This window comes from Argopecten irradians, chromosome 1, assembly GCF_041381155.1.
Source record: "Argopecten irradians isolate NY chromosome 1, Ai_NY, whole genome shotgun sequence".
NCBI lineage: Eukaryota > Metazoa > Mollusca > Bivalvia > Pectinida > Pectinidae > Argopecten > Argopecten irradians.
This window is the reverse complement of record NC_091134.1, coordinates 15,800,656-15,827,440: the sequence shown is the minus strand read 5'-3', so window position 1 is coordinate 15,827,440 and position 26,785 is coordinate 15,800,656. Positions and strand designations below refer to the sequence as shown.

At 35.2% G+C, this 26,785-nt stretch overlaps 2 protein-coding genes across 2 annotated transcripts in view; one reads left to right on the top strand and one right to left on the bottom strand.

Moving 5' to 3' along the window:
- LOC138318926 (agrin-like) overlaps positions 1-26,785 on the bottom strand; it is a 177,008-nt gene that overhangs the window by 94,327 nt on the left and 55,896 nt on the right. The window lies entirely within an intron of this gene.
- LOC138318915 (uncharacterized) lies at positions 19,052-25,184 on the top strand. The gene is made up of 4 exons (XM_069261733.1): positions 19,052-19,263; positions 19,923-20,072; positions 20,733-20,997; positions 23,631-25,184. The coding sequence occupies exons 3-4, from the start codon at positions 20,735-20,737 to the stop codon at positions 24,541-24,543; spliced, it is 1,176 nt and encodes a 391-aa protein (XP_069117834.1). The 5' UTR covers positions 19,052-19,263; positions 19,923-20,072; positions 20,733-20,734; the 3' UTR covers positions 24,544-25,184.

The following is a 26,785-nucleotide window of genomic DNA, read 5'->3' as shown; positions in this document are numbered from 1 at the left end:
CAAAAAAAGTAAAAGTAGTCTTTAAATAGGAAAAGGTCATATATAAGTTTGGGGTCAACGGGTATTAGTGTGCTCGTAATTGGTATCTGGTGATGTGTACACATTTCTCCGGATGTTAATTCAGCTGACACATTCGGTGATTTGACAGGTGTTTCAAAGGTTACCTAGCTGTCGCAACTAAGCGGGGGGTGGGGGTGGGGGGGGGAGCAATTCTCTTGCCAGATATACGTATCATCATACACTCTTCAGGACAATATCGATTATTCGTAATTCTGCCATGATCTGCATTGTATTCATTTTTTTTCAATTTAATTAAACATGTCTCTTTATGATAGTAAATGTAGAATGTGAGAAAGAAGTGTCGGGTCAAAATTTATGATGTTCGCTTTTCTACAATTAAACAAACTATGTGTACTCATTTATTTATTTGTACATATATTTACAGTATTTATGGACTTCAAAATATGTTTTGCATCGAATATACATAAAATATTAGAAACCGAAGTTGTTTTCAATATGTTAAATCTGTATTATTAACCATTTTAAAAATCCTCATACCGGTATATGCTTGTCTTACAGGTTAATTGTCTAAATCTTTTAGCTTTTGATAGATTACTGAACAAAACTCTACATGTCAAAATTTGACAAATTATAACTTCAGTTACGATGCTTTTTTTCTAATAAATACTTTAGAGATACACTTCTTTGCAATACAAAATATAAACTATACATGTCACAAGAAATGAAAGATGGCAAAGAATGTCACCCTGGAGAAGTCTTATAGCAATACAGAATACTGTTACAGTAATAGTGTTCAAGAAACCCGCTTTGATTTTCTAATAAAATCGAAAAAATTGATATGAAAAAAAATATTTCATCAGAAATACCAAAGCTTTTTTTTCTTCATATTAATATGCATGTAGATCATTATCAATTCCACGAAATCTGTATTTTCCTTCTGCGGGATGTTAGATTTAGAGAAATTTGAGCCAAGCGTTTTCGTTACAATATCCACGACGTGAATCCAATTTCATCCTTTTCAATCCATATTTACATGTATCATTGTACCCTTTTGATAAGTTCGCAAGAAATACTATTAAAGATGCTCCACCGCTGACAAATAGTATTTTTTCACTATTAAAAAAAGGAGCAGACGATTTAGTATTTTTCTTCGGTTACAAAAGTTACTTAATTTACACCATTACCGCCATTGAAAAGTTTGAGCTTCTAATTTTATTTCAAGTTGAAAATATAAGAAATAATTAATTGCATCCCGAAAAAAATTCCGTGGCACTATGTCCTATATGGAATGAAGTACTAATTGCCCATGCACCAAAGGCAAAATAAATTATTTTGTATTATTTTTTGTGTTAATTAGACATATATATACATGATTAAACACCAATTATTGTTCAAATGATGAATATGATTTATGCTCTGTCGGCGGTGAAGCATCTGTAATGCCAAATAACAAATACAGTATAAGATTTTTTTTTCATTAAAATACAATGCTGGTGTAGTTACCCTCAATGACTCAACAATTAATACTAATTTTCTCCAGTTTCAAGGTCTTGTGTCTGCAGTCAAGAATTTCCTTCGAAAAATGTATGTACAATTGCATTTGGAGATACTCTCCCTACCCGCTATACAACTTGAATTTAAGATTTTCTTTAAGAAACAAAAAGGGTCTAAAGATTTTTTTTACTGTTTGATTTCTCCTGCTGATACACCAACAGGTACAAGAAAGTGGAACCTTGAATTTGATTATGATAAAGAGAAATAGGAAAAAAAATTATAAACTCCCCTTCACCGTGACAAAAAGTTCGAAACTACAGTGGTTGCAAGTGAGAATTATACATATTCTAGTGACTAATACTAATAATGAAATCTTACTCATTATTAACCACTATATTTATAAAACAAAGTGTCTCCATAAAACGTTTAATGTAAATGCACATGTAAATGTTATAAAATATCACTACCGTATCCAAAAATATATAGTTTTTATTTAATAAAAGCGATACTCTTCAAAAGAAATTTGAAAATCATTGGAAAAAATGGTTGTTGCCGTTGTTAGGAATATGACTTTTAAGTTTTTGTTTACCTTTTTCAAAAATATCATCTTAATATTATTAGTGTTGTGCCGTCATATTCGCATAGATATTGTAATTTTTAACTCCAATGTCCAAACGTTGAGTTCACCAGGGTAGTGTCCTATGGCCATCCTTCAAGCACCTCAAACAATCCAATTGATATTTTTTCAGAGAAACTACGCATCTAATGTAAAAATTAGGGACCGATTCGAATTCGTTTAATATGCATATGGTGTTATATTGCCCAGGTAGAATATAAAAAAATGATGTCCGATTATGTATACGACCTCATTCATAATTTACACAATGTAAATTAATTATGGTGGTACAACACCATAAAATAAATATTTGCCTCATCAAATGCACACGTTTTTGCACCATTGATCATGTAATAACCGTTTGGTTTGAAAGTTGTTGATTATTTTCTGATAGCTACAAAAATGTGTGCTAACGATCATACGTATAATGTACATTTTGCGTAATAACGCGATAGTTTTGCGTAATAACGCCAAAGTTTCGCGTAACAACGCCAAAGTTTTGTGCAATAACGCGATTTTTTCTACAAAAATTTCGTAGAAATCCATTCAAACTTTATAATTAATCTTTTTACAAAATACACGGTATAGAGAAATTACGGCATTTGTCCGTGGACGTCCCCTTTGATCAGTCAGGTATAATTGACAGGTGCACGACTCTAGGCCCCTCCTCTTCAAACATATCATTGGCTAGCGGACACTAATTACAGGTGTCAGTCATTATAATCATCAAGTGATTGACAAGGCTGAATTCTCATTGGTTACTTGATCTCTAACATTGGACATGAACGAATCCACAGTGTATGAACGGAAGTGTATATATAGTATTTTTTAAATTTCGTAGTTGCGAGTCTGTATAGCGGTACTCGATCACTTGCTAAGACAAATGCAACAATGGATAGTGGATAATTTTTGCCAATTTCATTTATTCTATACATTTTTTTTTGTAATTTTCAGTTATAAATGGCGTCATGGATAGCAATTTGAACTACCAGTGACTAATGAAATGTTGAGGGTTAATCAGTATTAACGTTTCAGACACTTTTCGAGAGTTGATCTGCTGTTCATCATCGAAGAATTGAGACGCCCGCCTAATATTTTGCACAATTTTAAGGTATTCTGTATGACTTTCATTCTTTCAAGCACCATCTAAGGTTTACAAATGAATCCAACAATATAAAACACATATCAATATATATCAATGGACACCATATCTTTTACTTAATCGAATTTTGAAGTTGTAGGATGATTAGTTAAAATTGTATAGTCACTTGCATTGTTTTGAAACTGGCGATGTATAGTTGCTTGCGAGGACACTGTATAGTCGCTTGTTATAGAAAGGAAATATATTCAGTGATAAAAGACTCTGAAGCTAAGAAATTAAACAAATCAATCTTATGGCAAGCCAACATGACATTTATTCAAAGAGCAATGTCGATCCTTAATTTCACTGCATATATATAAGATATTTTATATACTTTATAAGATATCTTCATACACTGTGTAATCTATTTCTAAAATTGCACAATGCATCTGAAATGTGTAAAATGATACTTTTATACTTTTATATAGACTATATATTAGGCAAAAAAAATAAATAAAAAAGCCTAATAATATAGGCAGGTTTAGCGGACTAGTAATCGCATTATACCAGATATTTAGATAGTTAATATTTAGTCAAATTACTTTTGTCCGCCGTTAATATGAAAAAGAAATCTTTTATTACACTCACTGGAGTAAATGTAACATGTAACTATAATGAAATACCAACCCATTACGAACCCTAATCTAACAAAAATGAAAGGTCTAATCTCACTGTGTAACGTACGTATTCTTTCGCAACTTAGCAGGTTTATTGAGAAATTAGAGAAATTAATTTATAATAATTAGATCAATTAATTCCATTATATTCTGTATTATACTTATGTTGTGTTGATTGTATTATACTAATGCTATGTTGACTGTGTTCCGTCATGTCAAAATGTATTACACTGATTTGACCTCTTGTTACACACGTAAGAGAGTAATAAAGAAATCTGAAGAATCTGTCACCAAAATCGTAATTGGCTGGATATTTTTCATCAGAATTACGTGATGTACATATTTGAAAAGTTGCTAATGAAGGTGTTGATCTAGTCGCTTCATCCAAGTCATTTCCCACATGGAGAGAAGAATGTATCAAAGAACTTTTAGAGGAAGAAGTGACATGGAGGTAGTATGGTGCTAAATTACTCTCGATTTATAGACTAAACAAGTTTTCTTATTTTGCGTCTGTCAGAAAGTCTTCAAAGCCTGTTTCCGAGTATGAAACTGAAACAGTTATTAGGTATTTATGGGTTGGCTCAGTCAGTATAGGACTTACAAATTTTGAAATAAATTTACACCAAAACATCATTCAAAACACAAAAGAAAAAAAACGGCAAAAGGATTGTTAATCATGTTAGTTGTTTTTATGTAGTATTGGGCATTAATTCATTGTGTATTGGTTATTTCCGCGCGAAATTTGGCTTTAAAACACACATTTGTAAAAACAAGTTCATTATTGAAGGTAAAAGATACTTGATTTTAACATAATTAGATAGATTATGTCATAAAAGAGTGGTTAACAAGTTGTTTACAGTATTGGATACAATGAGCATTTAAAACTTCATTTCGATGCACAGCCCATACTGAGAACTTAATGAAATATCTCCAATGGTTCCTAAATGTAGCTGAATATATCGCAACATGTATATCCATACATAATGGTCAGACTTGCTAAATTAGCCTCTATACTGACCTTGTATTCAATAAATAAGGATATGATACTATCAATTCATCTTAATCTTTATTTATACTGTACATGTATGAAATTCAAATTCATTCCGGGAGGATTCCCCCCCCCCCAAAGTTGAACCAATATTGTACATGGCCATTAAAACCGTATTAAAATTCGTGATGCCTTTATATAACAAACGCTTGTAACAAGATAGATACAAATTTATATTTGTGAAATTCAATCTGTTTCTCAACTTTGGAAATGAAACCACGATCCGCGAGAGAATTTCACTAAAAAAGTGCAAAACACGTGAATTTTTCTGCAGTAAAAAACCTAGTTAAACAAGTAACATGCTTACTTCCTCATTTGTGTCATTGGCTGAAATATGGAATTGTACTTTGGGTATCTAGTGATCACGTGATTATGTGTTTATTTCCAAATATATAGTGATTTCTCTGACCTCTTACGTGCTCAATACTATGTAAAATAGAAACTTTACCGATTTTCGATCTATACCAATAAAACGGGTCCATATTGATATAAACTATAACTAATTTTATGATCCCTGTGTTTCGCAATAGAATATTTGCCGTATTGCTCAAAATAGATAATAGAACGGCAAATGGAAATTGCAAGTGGTTATTAATATTTTTCATAGTTTTACGTTGACTTAAAGACAGGGAATTAAAATGTATATAGAGCGATATGCATATCCCATCTTCTACTTCTAGCCAAGCATATTTTTACCATGTGTATTCCTGTAACGTACAAAATGACGTTTTTTTACAATATAAATTGATAACTTTTAGGATATAAATATACGGAAGCCTATTGGTGCCAAATTAGATATAAAAGATGAAAAAAGTATTGCAAATAAATGCAAAAACTTGATATTTTACCCGGCTGGAAAATACCGTATATTTTCACAATAAAACCTTGCATTTCACAGCAAAAATGTAATAAACCGTCACATTGTGGACTGCTGTCTCTCAAGGAAAGTCATTCCTTTTCCACTCCCACAGCAAAATCTAGCCCAGTAGATGACAAGCACGCGCATTTTATTGACAAATAACATCGTTACATAATGTACGTTATACTTAGGAGAGTTTAACAAAACAATGTGTAAGTAGTATTGTGTAGTATCTAGACTCATTGTGTTGCGTGATATCAGGTATTTATGGGTAAAGGATATCAAAGCAAATCATCTATTTTACATTTACAAATTACTTTTTTAGGCCATATATAACTCAAATAATAATGTCAAGGATTTATAAGTAAGACTCTCACTTCTAAATCCTTGAATAATGTAAACTAGATTTGGATTAATGATACATTATTTGTAATAAAGTAAAACTTATTTATCATAAAACAAAAATTAATTAGAAATGTTGCATAAAATGCTAAATTAGTTGCTTTTTTATGTAGTATTGTGTAGTATTGGGCATTTAGATGTGTTTGGCGGTATATGGGTGTTTATAGGCGATATTTGGCCTCAAAACCCACATTTTTACACAAAACTCGTCATATAAGACAAACTCTATTTTAATTTAACATAAATAAATAGATTATGTCACAAAAGCGTGGTAAATAAGTGATTTACATGTAGTATTGGGTATTTAGTCGTTTCGTTGGCCAGTATTGAGCGATATTTGGCTTTAAAGACACATTTTTACACAAAACGATTTTATAAAGACAAACTTTATATTAATTGAACATAGATAAACAAAATATGTCATAAAAGAATGGTTAGTAAGTTTATTTACATATAGTATTGGGTAGTATTGGGTATTTCGTCGTTTCGTTAGCTAGTATTGGGTAATTTCTGGCCGATATTAGGCCTTAAAACTCACATTTTTACACAAAACTCATTTTATAAGACAAATTCTATTTTAATTTAACATAATTAAATAGATTATGTCATAAAAGAATGTTTAATTAGTGATTTACATGTAGTATTTGGGTAGTATTGGGTATTTAGTCGTTTCGTTGGCCAGTATTAGGCGATATTTGGCTTTAAAAGACACATTTTTACACAAAACTCATTTTATAAGACAAACTTTATTTTAATTTAACATAGACAAATAGAAAATGTCATAAAAAAGTGGTTAGTAAGTTATTTACATATAGTATTGGGTAGTATTGGGTATTTCGTCGTTTCGTTAGCTAGTATTGGGTAATTTCCGGCCGATATTTGGCCTCAGAACTCACATTTTTACACAAAAACTCATTTCATAAGACAAATTTTATTTTGATTTAATATAAATAAATAGATTATGTCATAAAAGGATGTTTAATTAGTGATTTACATATAGTATTGGGTAGTATTGGGTATTTAGTCGTTTCGTTGGCCAGTATTGGGCGATATTTGGCTTTAAAACACACATTTTTACACAAAATTCATTTTTACAAGCAAAATATAGTTTAATTGAATAGTATTGATTATATGAAGTCCCAAAACAGTAGTTTATTTAGCTGTTTACAGGTAAGTATTGTGTAGTATTGGGTGGTATTGGGTAGTATTGGGTAGTATTGGGTATTTAGCCGCTCCCTTTATATTCCAATGGACAGCTGATAAATAGTAGACCTTCTCAGATATATTTTTGTGAGCAGGTTCCATCATTTGAATATGCCATGGTTCTGGTGAATTGATCAATCTTTAACCTTAAACCGAGTGCATCATTCTTAATATGTTTCAGACTTATCCCGTGTAAAATTGTGAGAAGGAAGCAACAAACCCCACTACATAAGATCAGCTATCTGGCTATGTCAGAATCTTCTCTGAAAAAGCCATACAGTAGCCTAGATTAAAATAATAGTTAAAATGACCTTCTGTTGGGATGAGAATCAACAAACGATCGGTCGATATTAATCTGGGAAATATGTTTGATAACCTAAATGCGTTTATTGTGCATTACCTGTACAAAAAATAAACAAACTTCATCGAAGTACCTGCTGCGAATGCTGATTGTTGTCAAAGTCCGGGGTCATGACCTTATGGCGCATGCGCGCTCCACCTTGTGGCAAATTTAAACTTATGGGAGCTAACTCCCATTCGGCAAACCTCAGCCGATTCCGGTACCATACATTACGACGCGCAAAAAAAAAAAAAAAAAAAAAAAAAAAAAAAATTAAAAAAATACAGTACGATTAGTATTTTTTTTGCGCGTCGTAAACCTGTGGTTCGATAAAATATTCCGATAGGTCCATGTACTTTGTACAGGATGAAAATGAAGAATATTTTTGCCATATCTCAGAATTCGCACCTGGATAACTATCACACTGGTATGTAATATTAGGCAAAAAAATAAATAAAAAAAGCCTAAAAATATAGACAGGTTTAGCGGACTAGGTACTACCGTACACGGCTAATGGTTCAGTCCCGTTTCAGGTCAGAACAAGAAAACCGCATCAAAATTCGTCGGCCAAAACTTGTTTTGTTACTTAGTATGCTGACCTGATTACCCTCCGATGAAATATCAAAACCATTGCTACATATAACTGCACCGTATTATGTATTCATGGCCCGATGGTACGTGTGGTATTATGATGACTGGGATGTGAAGGATAGGGATTTTCTACCCGTAGCTGTAAAACCAGAGGCTAGCTAAAACGGAAATATTTTAACAAAAATTTATAATTTGTAGAGTGGCGAACGTTATTAAGTAATCATCTTCAGGACAACTTTATTAAAATAAACAAAGCGTTAACTTAATTTCCATAATGCAGGTTGTATTATGTTTCCCTTCGTCGTCCTAATTACCACGCGTTAGTTGACAATTAGTGTGCCGAAACGGCAAATGATATCGGGCATTTACAGTTGGCAACTAGGTCACGTGACTTATGGCATCCACTTCATTTTAAGCGATTAAAACACGTTTATTCCTAAAAAAATACATGTTACAAACTATAACGACTGTTTATCTTTCGTTTTAAAACGTATCACTCATTGCCAACACTTATATACAACTGGAGAATTCAGAGAAAACATCTTCAAATTATGCCAATATATTATGTGTAGCTACCCAAGTCCAAAATGTCATTAGCATACGAGGTTGAAAGGTCATATGAATACATAACTGGGTCCAGTTTAAATATTTACTACTGGTTACCAAACTGCATATATAGAGTCATAATAATTATATCGAGTTATTTAAGAACAGTTGTGGTACTGTGGTACTTTGTATAGATGTGTGAGATGATTTTAAAAGGAAAATAATCACTCTTTCCAAGACGTGCTACATGTAGGTGGGGTAGAAATTTGAATTAAGTGAATTAATGTAATATGTTGTATGGATGTTTCCATTTGAGTATATTCTTCGTTTATGCTTTGATTTATGGTAAACAGATATCGCAGAAAGTGATTGATAGAATGTTGTAAAGTTGCTTAACATGATAAACACAGACACAATATTTCACGTCTTATTTGAAATTTTATAAATTAATATAGCAAAAGTCTTTCTTTTCGATCATTTTACTGTTAAAGCGGTAGTTTATAACACTACATTTATGTTTAATTATCATCCTCTGTATTTTACTTATACATATAGAGTTATCGTTCTTTGTTTTGTATGTAATGTATATGCTTAAATCAACATTTCAAATCAAAATGTTCAATATTTCTCGATGATGATTTTTGTCGATTTTGAATATGTGCTTCATGGTGTCATAATTGATACTTTTTAGTTTAAATTGTTTCTATTGAAATTACTTTGAGGTTAAACGTAGGGTGAGTAGCGCGTATAGTTTGTAACATCTGGATTGATCTATATATATGTCCTTACATGTTTCATAAAAACAAAATGTGTACGTGCCCCTGTGTATTTATTTGATTGCCCTTTTTCAAACGGCTGCTTTTATCACAGGGATCTGAGAATTAGTTACAGATTATATAATCATGGACCCACAAAAGTACCCTTAGACCATTTTTAGACGTCTTAGAGTTCTAGATATAAAAAACCGATAAAATCATACTCTACATTGTACTATATACGAGAAGGATGGAAACTCAAAGACTCCAAATTTCTAACCTGCCTACCTTTTTAAATAGTGGCAATAAAAACGCATTTCTTGCACATCTTCATAAAAACGGTAAATACCGTTGAAAAGAGCGATAATTTTCCTTTCAAAATCATCCTACACATATATACAAAGTGCCGTCATTAAGACGATATGAGACCCATAATGACAAACACCGTGAAAATCAGGGGCATAGGAAGCGCGGAGGGGGAGGGGGGAGGGACATGTCTTTTCCCCGTATTCCCGAAGACCGGGGGGGGGGGCAAATATGTCTTTTTGCTGAGTGAAGTAAATGCAGTTAACTTTGCATCGAAAAATTACCCTATAAAATCAACAAAATACATCGTAAATTTAAAGTGAACAGTCGGGCAAGGATGGCTAAAGTCGGTAAAAATGGTGTGAATGTATCCAGTATAATTTCTTATGAAATGGAAAAATAAAATCTCTCGTCAAAATCTGTCTGCGTACGAAGAAATTAATTTAAAGTATGGAAATTCTAAAACGTCCTCCCGGCTCACTATGTCCGTGGTTACATTTCCACGCAGCCTCGCTTTCAATGCTTTCAACTCTTCTTTACTTTAATGGTCAGAACTGGGAAACTAAGCAGAACTTGACCGTCGTATTAATATGTGAGAACTTTTGGAAGGCCAATGAACGCATTTAGACTGGTTTTCTTTGCCCGACTATTCACATTAACTCATTTCAGCCATTCTAAATCGTATTTTTTTGTTCCAAAGGAGACCCCCGGACCCCCCCAGTCTTCAAAATCTCGCGCCTTTGGCGCTCGCAATTTCAACAAAACGCATCGTAAAACTCATCTCAGCTATTCTGAATCGTGAATTTTTTCCCCGAGGGGAAAACCAAAGATAAAAAAAACAGCGAAATCTCAAGCCTTCGGCGCTCGCAAAATCATCAAAATACATCGTAGAACTCATTTCAGCCATTCTAAATCATGATTTTTTTTCCCGGGGGGAAAACCCAAGACACCCCCCAAACACAAAAAAATCCCGCCTTCGGCGCTCGCAAAATCATCAAAATACATCGTAAAACTCATCTCAGTCATTCTAAGTCGCAATATTTTTCCATTGGATACCCCGGACCCCCCAACTCGCACGCTAATTGTCTTATTCATTAATTTCCTGTTAGAGACGCTACTGTCTATAAATGCGTACACGGATTATGTGTAATGATATATGAAAAAAAAAAGTATATCAATTATCTCCTGTGGGTGCGGGGCGCGCGAGGGGGGGTTGTTATTAACATATCATCTGATGTGATTTTTGCTGATAGTTTAGTGTCATCTGCAAATAGCTTTATTGTACAGTCCAGCATATCTGGCATATCGTTAACGTAAATTGGGAATAGGATTGGCCCCAGCACACTCCCTTGTGGTACGCCACTGGTGACGGGTAGTTCTGTTGATAGTTGACCATTAACTGTGACACTTTGAACGTTGTTGGCCAGGAATGCAGTTATCCAACTTAGAATTTTTCTTCCAATACTGTAGCTTCTCAATTTGTGGATAAGAAATCTGTGTGAAACCTTGTCAAACGCTTTACTAAAGTCTAAATATATCACGTCGATGTTACTTCCTGAGTCTAGTCCACTATACCAATCTTCAAGTGTTTCTAATAATTGTGAAATGCAAGATCTTCCTGGCCTAAACCCATGCTGGTGTGGAGTAAAGAGATTATTGTTGTCCATATGCTCAAGAAGAATATCTCTGATTATTCGTTGCATAATTTTTGATGGTACTGAGGTTAGGGGCTGATGGGCCTGTAATCATTGGCTACCTTTTTTTGTCTCCTTTTTGGAAAAATTGAGTGTTACTATTGTGCTCTTTCCATCTTTTGGTAATATTGATTATACATCGAGTGGCTTTCCTGTAAATTAAGGATAGAGGTATTTTATGAGTGATGACAACATCAGGTTTTATCACACAAATGAATTTATATGGGTGTATAGATGTTATCTGTTCCGGACCTGAGAGTTAATTGGTGTAATTTCTTTAATTGCTTGGGCCAGTGCGGTGGCCGTAGGATGGTTAAGATAGTCGGCCGGACATATTTACCACAAGCCCACCACCCCCTCGTTATAGCTGGGGTTGCGAAATCCCATGTGGGGCAGTTGCTGTTGCAGGTACTGATCGCGCTGGTTCGGTTGTTTTTTTTTCCTCCGGGTTACTTCCGGCTTTCTCCTCTGAGACCAACAAACCTGTGCACGTCCATCCCTTTTACATGACCCTGGCTGTTAATAGGACGTAAAAAATAAACAAACCAAACCAAAAATTTAAATTGCTTTTAGGACAGTTTCTTCGCTTATGTAGATATCCGTCAATAAGCTGTTGACTTGTCTTGGAATTACCACTGGCAATGGTTGAGATCCTCGTCATTAACGAAGACACTGGCAAAGAAAGTTGTTTAGGACATTCGCAGTTTCTTCGTTATTTGTTGTAATTGTTCCGTTTTCCGGCTTCGATAAACCCCCCTGCCGTTGATTTAGTCTTGGTTTTGGATCGGACTCGGGACCAAAAAAGTTTTAGGATTGTTTTGATTTTCAGAGATAAATCCTCTTCATACTTATATTTTGATTTTCTACATGGATGATTTTCGTTGCATATTGATTACGGGCCTGCTTGAAAGCTATGGAAGTTCTCAGTAGATCTTGGGTAGATAAAAGTGAATCAGTTCGGGGCGAATCCGGGCAAGGGATGGGGCGTCAAGTCGGCGTAAAAAATGTGGTGAACTGAATCCAGGTATAATTTCAATCTTATAAGTGGCCCACAAAATAATAATCTCCTCGTCAAAAATCTGTCATGCGACCGAAGAAGAAGAAATACCTGTTAAAACGTTAAGTGAATATTCTATTAAGGTGTCCTTTTGTCACCGGCTGCTACAACTTGATGTACGTTGGTTTACAGTCCAAACGCAAGGCTCCGCTTTCAATGCTATATTATCAACCGCCAACTTTGTCAATGTTCTTGTAAATGGTCAAAACTGGGATACTATAGCAGAACTTGGACCGTATCGTTATTATTAAGATGCGCGAACGTTTGAGTGTCGCGGAGAGGACACATCGATGAACGCATTGTATACTGGTGTTTCTTTGCCCTACTATTCACAAACACGGTTTTGTTGTACCATTTACGTCTTTTCACCATGTCTATTGCTGCAACGAAGCTACCTAGGCACTTTTAACATGGATAGTGCGTGGTCGTCTGGAGTGTTTGGTACCCTACTCCACTGGTATATGTGTTTTTCGATCTTACGGTTTTGGACGAATGAAACAGACCACAGGACGGGGAACATGTGTTACGCAATGCCCATCACTATAGTTTAGGGAATGAGTCACAGTCCCAGTGGTGAACCAAATCATGCCTAGATAGCATCTTATTATCCGACCTCTCTGGAAAACATTAGTCTCCTCCACGTTGATTGCCTGTTGTTGCTTTACCAGGACTTTGTTGTAGCAAAAGCTCATATTAAATAAGATAATACCTCCATGGTCGACTTTTGCCAATACTAGTCAAGGTACCGATGTACTTCTATCATTTCTCCGTGGGCGGTAGCGCCCGAGCATGCCTTGGCATTGCTCAAAGCAATGCCAAAAATAATCTGATTACATTTTTTGAATACAGTCCCCCCCCCCCCAGAAAAAACTCAACATTTGAACTACGCGTAACGCTGGCCGAATAATAAAATTTCTTTAATGAAGACATATGGATCATTCCCCAAACTGTATGCCAAACATTATACTTTGTTGCTACATTTGAAAAGACTTAGATGATTGGCCATTGCGGGAGAATTTTCTTAGAATAGTTGCTATCCTAATTCCTGTTAACGCAAGTTTTAAATGATGTTTGAATTTTTGTCGAAGACAATATTAGACTTAAACTAAAGAAGAAGACTTCTTCACCAAAATCCTTCAAGCAATTGTGGATTTTGAATCGGGAAACATTTTACGAATACCAAAATAAACAACATCGCATGAAAAAGTTAGAAATATTCTAAAAACATATAATTATCTTATAAAAATGATAGCAAAAACAACTTAAAGCAATTGCAACATGTTCTTGGCCTTAGTAACGAAAAAGTGAATTGATCAATTTTGGTTCACTTTCCGCCCCGTTAAAAAACGCGTGTTAATCCGTGATTTCCGGGTGTCACGAAATTAGTTGACTTTTTTTTTTGTCGAATATGATTTAGAAAAGAATATTTGTTGTTGTAATTGTTAGAAATAGAACAGAATCACAGGTGAACCAATAGGTACTATTCATTACACTAATTCTATATATACATTTTATCTACTTGAGGATGGTCGAGGGACTTGGTCCCTTCTTCCGAACGCAATTTCAACCATTTTGAACTTTTGTGAAAGTGGTCTTTGACTTCGCATGTCATAAACAAACACAACACGTAAACTTAATTTTAATTTTGTTTTTGAAATATTTCTTCCATAAGGTTTTTTTTCATCAGTTTTAAAATTAACACAAAATTCTCCCAATTATAAACGAACTAATTTAATATTTAACGACGGCGGGGGGGCCAAAAATCCCGTGTCTTTTTTATGTTCGAGCACTTTTGTCACGAGGTTAGTCTAGGTATTGTATACCAAATGTTATGTATATAGTTTTGCCATGGTTAATATCACCTAAATATCGCGTTACCTTCGATTTAAGCCGATATGTGGTATATCACGTTAAAAACCTCACCCAAAGAACGAAGTTAAATGGAAGGTTAAGTGGACTACATTTGTAACAAATTCCGTCAGCTTCTGCGGTCGAGCTTTATTCTCTGGGGGGCGGGGGGCGCGGGGCATTCAGCCGCCCTCATACCCCCTACCAGGGGGCTTACGCCCCTGGACCCTGAGCAGGTGCTGTCCGCCTCCGGCCCCCTGCATAAACCCTGCAGCCTACCCCTGCACACCCACAGGCATGGCATGGTTCCATATCCCAGGACCGTACGGCAACGGTGCCGCCTGATTTCCTCTTCAAATTTCTTGTGAAATATTTCAAGTCTAGTAGAGATGGGATTTGGGTTTTTTTTCCCGAAAGTCTTTAATGTTGGTATGTCCTTAAATGTTGATGCAGGGAATTTGTTCCTAATAGTTTCAATGAAATTTTCTCCCACCCCCCTTGCGGGGTTGTTCGGACTCTGCCATTGATATTGAAAGTTCCCAATTAATTTTATTCTTTATAATTAATAATCACCTAACCAGCCAATATATGATGGGTTGGTTTTATATGATTGTTATGTCTATCCCATCAATAATTCTGTTCAGAAGCATGTTGTTATTCCCTACAGAGTGCTATTCGGGCCTCCTATAAATACAACATATATGAAGGGGATGTTCTGCTGTTTTGTAGCTTGATCTCGTATTTGAGCATAATCTAGGACAATGGTATTACCTTAATTTGTTCTGCATTCGCCCGAGATTATTGGTAATATAAATAATGGTTTCCCCCCCCTGGCGATTCACTACTTACCGAGGTATGACGTGTACCCGTCAAATGTTGTACAAAGCTGTGTCGATAGGTAACGTTGTAAACTTTGGGAAGATTTCAGTCAGGCATATGATTCCAGGTTTTTCTCTAGAAATGAGGTTTTCCAATTCAAGTTTTTTGGTAGTGGTTAGAGTATCCACATTTGAGTAGTAATTTTGATGTTTTGAATTGTTTCAGGGGGCTGTTAATTTTCATTGTTTAAAACTGTTAAAACTTTGTCTCCTAGTCTGTTTCTCTCTGATGCTCATGAGGGTATGTTAAATTCCCCATCGGCGCCCCCTAACATAGATATTATGACGTCATAAATGACAGGATACTTCCGGAGAAAATTTGGTAGCGCGCGATCGCATTCTTCAAGACAAATGTACAGTTTATATGTATCCACACGCATTGTTTTTTCAATGTAGGACCGGTGCCACATACCAACACCGTGTGTTTATATTATCAACTGTGTGCAACGAGAGACGGAGAGCAACAGGGAGGAGCGTACAACTACCCGTATAGATACGATGAGCTTTCAGATTTCGACTGGGACAGTCCTGGTCTGACATACCGCCTGTACAAGTTGGTGTTGAACAGAATTAAATAAAGCCGGGGACATTTTTTTCCCAGTACAGGGCACAGGGACCTGGCACGGAAATTTTTTTAACCATCATGTCAGTATACATATATATATAATGCGATCTATAATATTATAGTATGTATACTGCAGTTAGTTTCAAAAAAAATCGTGCCAGGTCCTATCTGTGGTATCAGTTCCATGTATACTACAGCATTCTTGCGCGAGGGTTATCGTTTACACACACTAGCTGTTAATAAAGCGTAACTAAAATCTTGATACTAAGAACGTTCGTTAACTATTAACCGCACACACGATACGCAAATAACTTAACGAAATACGATAATCAGCTTTATCACAAAAATGTGTTCGTAATTTTTTTGCGGTAGTGTTTTACGAAACAGAGACGTAGGAAGTACCTCGTTCCAACTGGCATGGAATATCAGGTGAATTTGAAATAAGGGTAACGATTTACTGCTATAAATTCTTCTTTAGGCAAATGGTAAGAGTAGAATTTTGCCATTTAAATGAACAAAACTTAAATGGATCGCTGTTATATTAGCATCACGTAGTTTCAGATAAATATGTGCTATATTATCTATATTGAATTAGTGATTCTTATAGTATTAATAATTTTACGTCTGAAATGTGACATTTAAAATAGTGAAATACATGTGTGTAACCCGTCTTCACTCCACAGTATACACATTGCATTTCTGAGACTGCCTACAAGATTTACTTATTAAACGGTGTGACCCGTGCATGTTGTATCACCAAGCTGTGAGTGGCATTATACAGTTATTTAGTAGGTATTGATTGTCAATCCGAACTTGATTGTCGATAGCCTTGTCTGTCCATATAATTAAACAGAATTGACAGGGAAAGAAACACACCGCACAATACCATTCAATGTCCATTTACGTACACTCGCAGAGTCTCTATGTCAAACCCACTTCTAGAGACTCAGCAAAAACGCCATTCATACCATAGAGTATGTCCCCGTCCCCGCAAACTTTTATCAGTGTAGCGTAGAGACGTAGAGTCTGAGCTGTATTTATGACAACTTTAGTTCTCCTCTAAGGAAGAGGGGGATGAGGTTGAAATCTTTGGGGTCTGAAAACTCACCTCTATTTGAATAGGATATTGAGAATTTTCAATGTTACTGTAGCAGGTATGCCTCGTAATAATACTTTAACAGATGCTTCCCGTAAAACACGCAAGATTGGGCATGAACGAAGTTGTGTGATATATATTTCACTACAAAATAACAGGTGAGCACTATGAACACTAATTCACTATTTTATCATTCAGCTTATCAAAACATGTTACTTACTTTAAAAAACAAGAACCATTCCCAACCATTGAAAAGTTGAAGCTATCTAAATTTTCTTACAAGTATGAAAATACAAAACATAAATAACCCTCAGCAACCCCCCGCGAAAAAAATCTGTATGCACTAAATCCAATCATGGAATGATAGTAACATGATAGTGCATCGCACCAACGAGTACTAAAATAAGTGTTAACTTTCTTGTTATTATTATTTAGTAATAAGGACATCAGGAAATCAAAATTACGAAGCAACACAATTCATTGTGTTCTCTTAATAATGATGAATGCCTATATTTCGTCTCCCTGATCGTTCGGTGGAAGCATCTTTTAAGTTTACAAAGGCCTACATTCAATACAGAATAAAATTATTATGTGTATCTAAAGCAGATGGTCCTGTATATATGCCCAGGTTTTACCACAATTGGGCATCTTGAATTGAAATAGTTATTAGAGGGACTTGGACGGCTAGCGGCGCGCCTTATGAAGACAGTCCTGTCTCTCTATACCCGAATTTCACCTCACTCTGAAAACGATAAACAACAGTCCATTCTTTATACTTGATTGATCTACGGTACAGTATGTCGCGCCTATGCCCTATAAAAACCCTGATTTATAATATAGTATATCTTGCGTTACATCAGCGACCTTGGCATTTTTTAGGCATCCTTTAGATTTAGTTATTCTCTATATCATATACATTTTTTAACAGCGAGACATTTGTATACCACGGTATTTGAGAAAATTAATCTTTCTAGCTTAATTTGCACGCAGATTGCAGCACAAATCCACCCAGAGTGTCTTATGTAACTCATATTAATATCATGGACATTAGGTGACTTGTGTTTGGTTGAGTTGATTGCCCGCATGCAGTTAAAGAGTATAGTTGTCTTGTCATAGCGGTCACAGTTTGGGTCTGAACTTATGTTAATGTTGTTTCTCAGATTCCGCGTTTCAGAGCTTGCCTATAAACTCATAGGACCTGCATTTCTCAGGCTGGCCTCACAATTAATGATCAAAGGGTGTTTTTTTGTGAATATACATACACTATATCTGAATCTCGTGATGGCGAGAAAATAAGTGAAGCCTCTCACACTCAAAATTACCGTGCTGACAATCTAATGAATATATATAGATATCTCAGAATTATGACCTTCAGGAGCTATGTACACACGAGCTTAAGCTTCTCTTACTATATTCTTTAGAAATGTTCTAGTATATCTAGTACAACAATTGTCAGATATACTATTAACAGACATATATCTTTTAGCAACATATGGTAACTTATTTCAAATGTTGCTAGCATTGCACTTTAATCAGATGTTGTTGTATGCTTAACAGTCATGCCACTGTGACTATACTGATATACATCACCGATGCTCGCGAAAAGACACCAATGGGATTAAACCCTCAGATCATATCTGCAACAGTGGTAGCTGTAAGTCCTACAAAAAACGATGTCGCATTGACTATAAAGCAAGATCAGTCAGGTTTAAACAAGATGTTTATCATTGTTGTGCATATGATTAATTGCTATCAACCAGAGGCGGTTTTGAGAATACAGGGCACAATTTTCACGAAATAAAGGCCAAATGACACGACTTTTGGTTCACCCCTCATTCTAAGGCAAGTGGGGAAACAAGTCTGAGTGGTTCAATGTTCCAGTATCCTCTGACTTTTAAGATTAAAATTATTTGGTGGCGCCATTTATTTCCGAAAATTTTTAATCCTTCTCATACTTTTCAGTTTTACATCTTCCTTATGTCATGTCTGTATAATGAACTATTATTTGTGTGATTAAGCAACCGTCCTTTCATGACCATAGCTGTTAATAGGACGTTAATTGTTGTTTTTATTTTTTTTTATTTTAGACAAATCATTATACGATGACATAAAATGCCGGAACTCGCCTCAAGTCTTCCCTTTTCAGAATGATGATTTTTTTTGTAATGGGAAGGACGTCTATGTTGGTAAGTTCACTTTGAAAGTAAGTCCTCATCACCATTAATCAAACAAGTTCTTGTGTTTACACATTTTACAACTTCTACAAAAATTATATATATTATATTTAATATGGATTGGAAACTGAATAATATTTTTAGCTTACCTGGCCCAAAGGACTGGTGAGCTTATGTCATGGCACAGCGTCCGTCGTCCATCCATCGTCAATTAACTTTTCATTAAAATCCCTACTATTAATGAATCACTTAATGGATTTTGACCAAATTGGGTTTGAAGCTTCCTTGGGTGAAGGGAACCAATTTTGTATAAACAGTGGGCCTGAGGGTGGGGCCTAATAGGGAAAATATAGCAAATTCTTTAAATTCTGTATTTTGTAGGAATGAAGGGATTTTGTGCTAATATGGTTTAAAGCTTCAGGGAAACCAATTTTGTGTAAACGGTGGGCCTGTTCTCTCAGGGTTCAGACGAGCGGGGCCCAATAAGGGGAAATATAGCAAATTCTTCAAAATCCTACTTCTTTTGTAGGAATGAAGGGAGTTTGTTGTAATTTGGTCTAAAGCTTACTTGGCTTAAGGGGAAATAATTCTTTATTTTTATGAATGGAAGGTCTAGAAACACCTACTACTGCTAGTGTTTTATTGTTATTCACAGAATTATTCTGTTGCAGTGTTTAAAGTTGATGGTTTACCAATACAATACGATAGGAAGAGTCCGTGTAAAGGAAGAACAACACCTTACTTACAACACCAAAAGAGTCAAGAGAACATAAAGAGAAAGTCCAACACTGCGTTCATTCAAAGGAAGCTCAGTCAAAATGGTAGTAACTTGTAGGCCCAACATCCTCATCATAACAGCTTATAATCATGTCTCTGGGTCCTTTGTTTATTGCAAAGTGTTCTGCATATTTGACCACAAAGGTACATCTAGATCATAGCCTATAGGGATCACAGTCAATCATTTTGACAAATGTGGTACTTTAAATAACCCTCATTCCTTCATGTTTAGAGTATTTGATTCATGACCTTCTATGGGTAAATCATTTGCTGGGATTTTGGATCTAATTTGTTTCCATCACAGACTTGTATATGAATTTTATATAAATTTGTTTCCATTTTAGACTTGTATATGAATTTTACATAAATTTGTTTCCATTTTAGACTTGTATATTAATTATACATAAATTTGTTTCCATTTTAGACTTGTATATGAATTTTACATAAATTTGTTTCCATTTTAGACTTGTATATGAATTTTACATAAATTTGTTTCCATCACAGACTTGTATATGAATTTTACATAAATTTGTTTCCATCACAGACTTGTATATGAATTTTACATAAATTTGTTTCCATCACAGACTTGTATATGAATTTTATATAAATTTGTTTCCATCACAGACTTGTATATGAATTTTATATAAATTTGTTTCCATCACAGACTTGTATATGAAATTTACATAAATTTGTTTCCATTACAGATATGGTTGTATCTGGTACCAGATTTTCAACAAGTATGATTAGTACAAAACAAGGATCCCCTGTCAATGGCACCGGGAAGACCACTCTCATTATTGACCCAACAGAAGACCCTAGAGTGGTTTCCGACCACACACAACAGAGTAAAGAAGAGATTGGGAGGAATGACTTACCCGTTCAGATCACAATAGATAAACTTTCGGACAAATCCATTCGCCAACCTCTTCAGGACATTCAAAATGTCTGGGACAAGAAATTAGAAAAAAAGTATGGAAATACACATATAAAATCCATTTAATGTTAACTTTATACACAACTGGGCTAAAAGTTTGACATGGTATTTTAAATATTTCCATGGGTAATTTAATGAAAACCATTTGGTTTGGTGAATTAAGCTTTGAAGATTATTCAAATAGACAGACTAACATGTATGATGACTTCAATATTAAAGATGCGCCACCATCAACTGAACATAAATGATGCTCATTATTTGAACAATAACTGATGTTTAATCGTGTCTATATATATATGTCTAGTTAAGACTGAAAATAATATATATCGCTTTTGGTGCATGCGCAATCAGTACTTCATTCCATGTAGGTCATAGAGTGTTTTGGGAGGAACTTTAAGGGTGGTAATGATGTAAGTAAGTTTTGTAACTGAATGAAAATACTTACCTAGTCGATCTGTATTTGATCTGATTTTTGGAAAAACATTTGTCAGTGGTGTACGTAGCATCTTTGATAACAAAACAGAAATTAGGTAGTGTGAAAGTTCTTGGAAGGGTCAGGATGACCTATAGTCATCATGCTTCGTCCGTCGTTGTGCGCCGTGCGTCGTTTGTAAACTTTTACATTTAAAACGCTACTCCTCCTTAACCCTTGTGTGGATTACTGCCATATTTGGTATGAAACATCATTGGGGAAGGACAATCATATTTTATATAAATGAGCCTGGTCCGACCCCTAGGGGCTGAGGGGTGGGACCCCAAAAGGGCAAATTTTCTTAATTTTATCTTTAAAATCCTACTCCTCCTTCATCCTTGGATGGATTTCATCCATATTTGGTGTGAAACAATCATTGGGGAAGGACAATCATATTTTATATAAATGAGCCTGGTCTGACCCCTAGGAGCTGAGGGGTGGGGCCCCAAAAGGGCAAATTTTCTTAATTCTGTATTCAGGTTTCGGTCTCCGATCTCAATGAAATTTGGTCTATTAGGGTTTTAAGAGATGGTGAACAACATGCAAACGTTTTCGTAAAGATTTTGGTATTCCAAGATGGCCGCTGGCCCACTTCCTGTTTTCAAGTTTCAGTCTCCGATCTCAATGAAAATTGGTCTATACTGGTTTTAACTGATGCCGAACAACATGCAAACAATTTCGTAAAGATTTTGGTATTCCAAGATGGCCACTGGCCCATTTCCTGTTTTTCAAGTCTCGGTCTCCGATCTTAATGAAAATTGGTTTTATGGGTTTTAAGTGATGGCAAACAACATGCAAATATTTTCATAAAGATTTTGGTATTCCAAGATGGCTCCTGGGCCAACATCCTCTTTTGATATTTATGAATCTGATTTCAATGTAAATTAGTATATAGGGGTATTAAGGGATGCTGATCAACATGATAAACATTTTGGAAGAATGTCGGTGGGCTAACTTCCTGTTTTTCAAATTTTCGTATGCAATTCATTGAATATATAAGTTCCTCAAAATTTCTTTCAAGATGTTTATACACTGTGCAACTGCATTCTTGATTTGTTGCAGGTGGGGATGGGGAGGGGGAGGTCGTTTAGGGGATTATGTAATGATGTCCATTACAATGAGTACTTGTTTTAGCTTTAAAATCCTACTCCTCCTTAACCCTTGAGTGGATTCATCCATATTTTGTGAAAACATCATAGGGAAGGACTATCATATATTATACATATTCTGAACAACCCCCCCCCCCCACCTTCCTCTCTCTCTCTGTCTCAGTCTCCCCCGCCTCTAGATCTCTCTCTCTAAAGTATGTATGTGTGAGTGTGAGCGTGTGCGACGTTTGTATGTCTTTTGTGTAATTGTACATATTGTTTTGTTTGATATATGTTGAGGAGATCGAGCATCTAGTAGCCTTCGGGCTGTTAGTAATCCTCGTTAAATAAATAAAGAATTAAATTATATATTATACAAACTAGTTAGGTCCGACCCCTTGGGACAGAGGAGCGGGTCTCAAATGGGGCAACTTTGATGAAATTGGCTTTAAAAGCCTACTCCTCCTTAACCCTTGAGTGGATTAATGCATCCATATTTTGTGTAAGACATACTGGGGAAGGACAATCAGATTTGATATAAACGAGTTTGGTCTGACCCTTGGGGACAGAGGGGCGGGGTTCAGAAGGGGAAATTTAGTTGAAGACAATCATATTTTATAAAGGACCGAGGTAAGACCCATGGGGATATTATGACCGAGGTCCAAAATGGGAGCTTTGCTGAAATTTGGCTTTAAAATCTGACTTCTCCTTAATTCTTGAATGGGTTACAACCATATATGGATGAAGGGCTACCATGTTTGTTCAACAAATGACATTTACCTATTTTAGAAACTTACATATTCAACTAAGGAGTTCCTTGTATTGTTTATATTAATTGTTAACCACTACTTTATACTGTGACTTTGTTGTTTTGTGCCATGAATCAGATGACCGTTAAGGCCTCTTGCTTTTATGTCTTATGTAAGTTTAGGTGAAAACATACATGCATAAATCACTTTATGATATATAATAATTATCAAAATGTTGGTAACTTTTGGTGGGAAATTAACATTAAAAATTGTTCCTTCTTGATAAGTGAGTATGAAAATTGTGGTACATATATATTTAGAGTTCAACATTATTAATTTTCTGGGTTTTTTTTTTCCAGATTTGTGTCAGAATTCGATCAACATAGCAGTGATCATGATAAAGAAATAGAAAAATTAACCCATGAGTTGCGTGAGGCTAACAACATCCTTCAGGACATTGAGACAAATATTTATGCATTAAAGGATGTAAAAGATGTCGATCATCAATGCCTGGTTTCCATCAAAGAAGGTTATCGTAATCTACTGGAGGAAAAAAATATATGTCATAAACAGATTTCTTTTATCAAGAAGGAGCTCAATAACTATCGTATAAAGGACCGACGCCTAGTACGAGAGTTTGACCAGCTCAATTTGTGTTATGGTAAACTGGACCAGAGAGAACGTTTGATGAGGAGGCAAATCTCCCTTATGGAAGCCGAGCTTTCTCTTGTTGTATCAAAACTGGAAGCTCCAAAACCAAGCAATGTCAAACCTGTTGTACCGAGACTTGATCTGAGTAAACTAAAACAACCCAAGAAACTACCACCAGTAAAAAATCCTTTTTGTAGCCTAGGCAAGATTAAAGAGTTACAAAATACATACCCTGTTGTGCCAAATGCCCCAAGGAAAATATATGAAATTATAAAAGTTTATGACAGTAAAGATTCGCAAAAAACGACAAAGCGAAGGATGTGGCCCCAATGTTTAACCAGTAATCCACTGTTAGGTAACAGTGCAGTTAAGACCATTCCCAGTGCCCGAGTGACAGGGTATGACAGTCTGGTTATAGGAAATCACTGCCCACTAGCTAGTCGTACAGAAAAAGATACCAAAGCAGATGTAATGGAGCAAAACAAAGTGATTAAGCTACCGTCTATTGATGAGGAACTCCGGAGAAAAGATCGGAACTCTACAAAGGAGGGAGGAACACATAAACAAGACCCGTTTCTATCAAAGCTGGATGGTATTCCTAATATGAAAAAACTTCCATAGGAAATATTTACAAAATTTATCATTTTGAAATGTTGTCATTTCATATCATATTCCGCATATCATATTGGAAAAAAAAACATCAGCAAAACTTGATTTATAAAACTTAATTTGAAATGAAGAAAATCCATTGTAAATACGAAATGTCTTGAATATTTATATTGATACAAGATTTGCAAATACCAGTATTTAAATGCATGTGAATTTTTCTTAATTTTGTATTATATATTCCATATGAGATTAAAACAAAATAGCTTTCCAAGCTACTGTACCTTATTATTTTCATCAGTAAAAAACTGTGGTAATTTCATCCCTATATAAGATTATTTAACCCAACATATATCATCATGTAGAATTTCACCACAATTGCAAAAGTATAAGCAGCATAGCTACAATACACGTATGTCACTCCATGACAATATGTATCTGTAAAACATTGTGATTTTTTCGTCAGCTTAAAATATTTTAGACACAGCGTGTGTTATTGTAATTATCAATCAATTGTTGTATTCCTTGGAAAGTATAAGTTTGCATAATTATACAACATATATGCAAAACCATTACCTGAAATCATTGGTATCAGGCGAGTTATGTCATTTTTGATATGCATAATAAATGCCACCAACATACCGGTAAATTGAGTTTTATTTAAACACAGCTGTTTATGTATATTCTGTTTTGTATCACTTACATTTGATTAATTTTCAGTAATACCCGACATTATAAAATGAAAAACAATACATGATCATTTAACAATTGAATATGTTGCCATTTAAACATAAACCTAATTCAAATAACAATGTCGATAAATGGATAGATCAGAACTGCTGATATATATATTTCATCAGCATGTATTAAAGAAGATAGATACGGGGACAGATATGAAGCTGGAGTTAATATAAATGAATTATTTATCATCAATCACAAAATCATTTATCCTTTATTTCTGTATGGTCATACCATATATCATATTGTCACTTGGTCTGATCAGAGAAGTGTGTGTGTGGGTAATATGTTTAGCTGGATTTGGTTTGATGTCCCTTTTCACAGCCATGATGTCATTTAAGGATGATAGCCAGGTTTGAAGGTGTAAGTGGAATACCCATAGGAAAACAGTGGCCCCATTGTCAGCTTCAAACTCACAACACAGAAGAGGATTGCTATTGACCACTTCAGCGAGATAACACTGTAGTAAAAGGCCTTAAGGGCCTTAATGGTCATCTGACAACACTGGCAACAGTCGTATAGGAAATTAATTAGATATGGTCTCATGGTAGCCAATTTTGATTTGGGATCAACCCGACTTGGTCAGGATTATGTCAGGATAATTTCAGGCAAATTTCATCCAAATTGTACAGGTAGAACTAAAGAAGTTTAAAATTATATTTTCAAGATGGTGCCTGGTGGCCATCTTGGATTTTGGATCAACCAAAAAAATAACAACACTTGGTCAGGATCAACACTTGGTCAAGACCATATCAGGATCATTTCAGGCAAGTTTCAGCCAAATCGCACTGAAAGATCTCGAGAAAAAGTTCAAAATTTCAAAATGTGAAAAGCTTCAGCCCAGCTGAACGACGGCAGAGGAAACATGACTATAGGTAGTCCTGACTCTTTGGACCTGATGACCTAAACAGACCAAAAGTTCCAAAGTATCACAAAGATGAACAAAAATATATTGCAGTCTCTCAAAAGATGTACACATTTGACACGACACATGTGACATATACATACTAGGCAGCCATCATCCTTAAATGAACCTGGATGTTGATTTAAAGTGAACAGTTGGGCAAGGATGGCTAAAGTCGGTAAAAATGGTGTGAATGTATCCAGTATAACTTCTTATGAAATGGAAAAATAAAATCTCTCGTCAAAATCTGTCTGCGTACGAAGAATTTAATTTAAAGTATGGAAATTCTAAAACGTCCTCCCGGCTCACTATGACCGTGGTTACATTTCCACGCAGCCTTGCTTTCAATGCTTTCAACTTTTCTTTACTTTAATGGTCAGAACTGGGAAACTAAACAGAACTTGACCGTCGTATTAATATGTGAGAACTTTTGGAAGGCCAATGAACGTATTTAGACTGGTTTTCTTTGCCCGACTATTCACTTTAAGGACATTAAGCTAATTATCAGACGCAACCAGCCAACATGTAAAGCGCGCGCCACCTAACATTAAGGCACCACTGGTCAGTAGGAATGGGGTAAGGCATAAAATGGCTGATATATGAACGAGCCTTTTG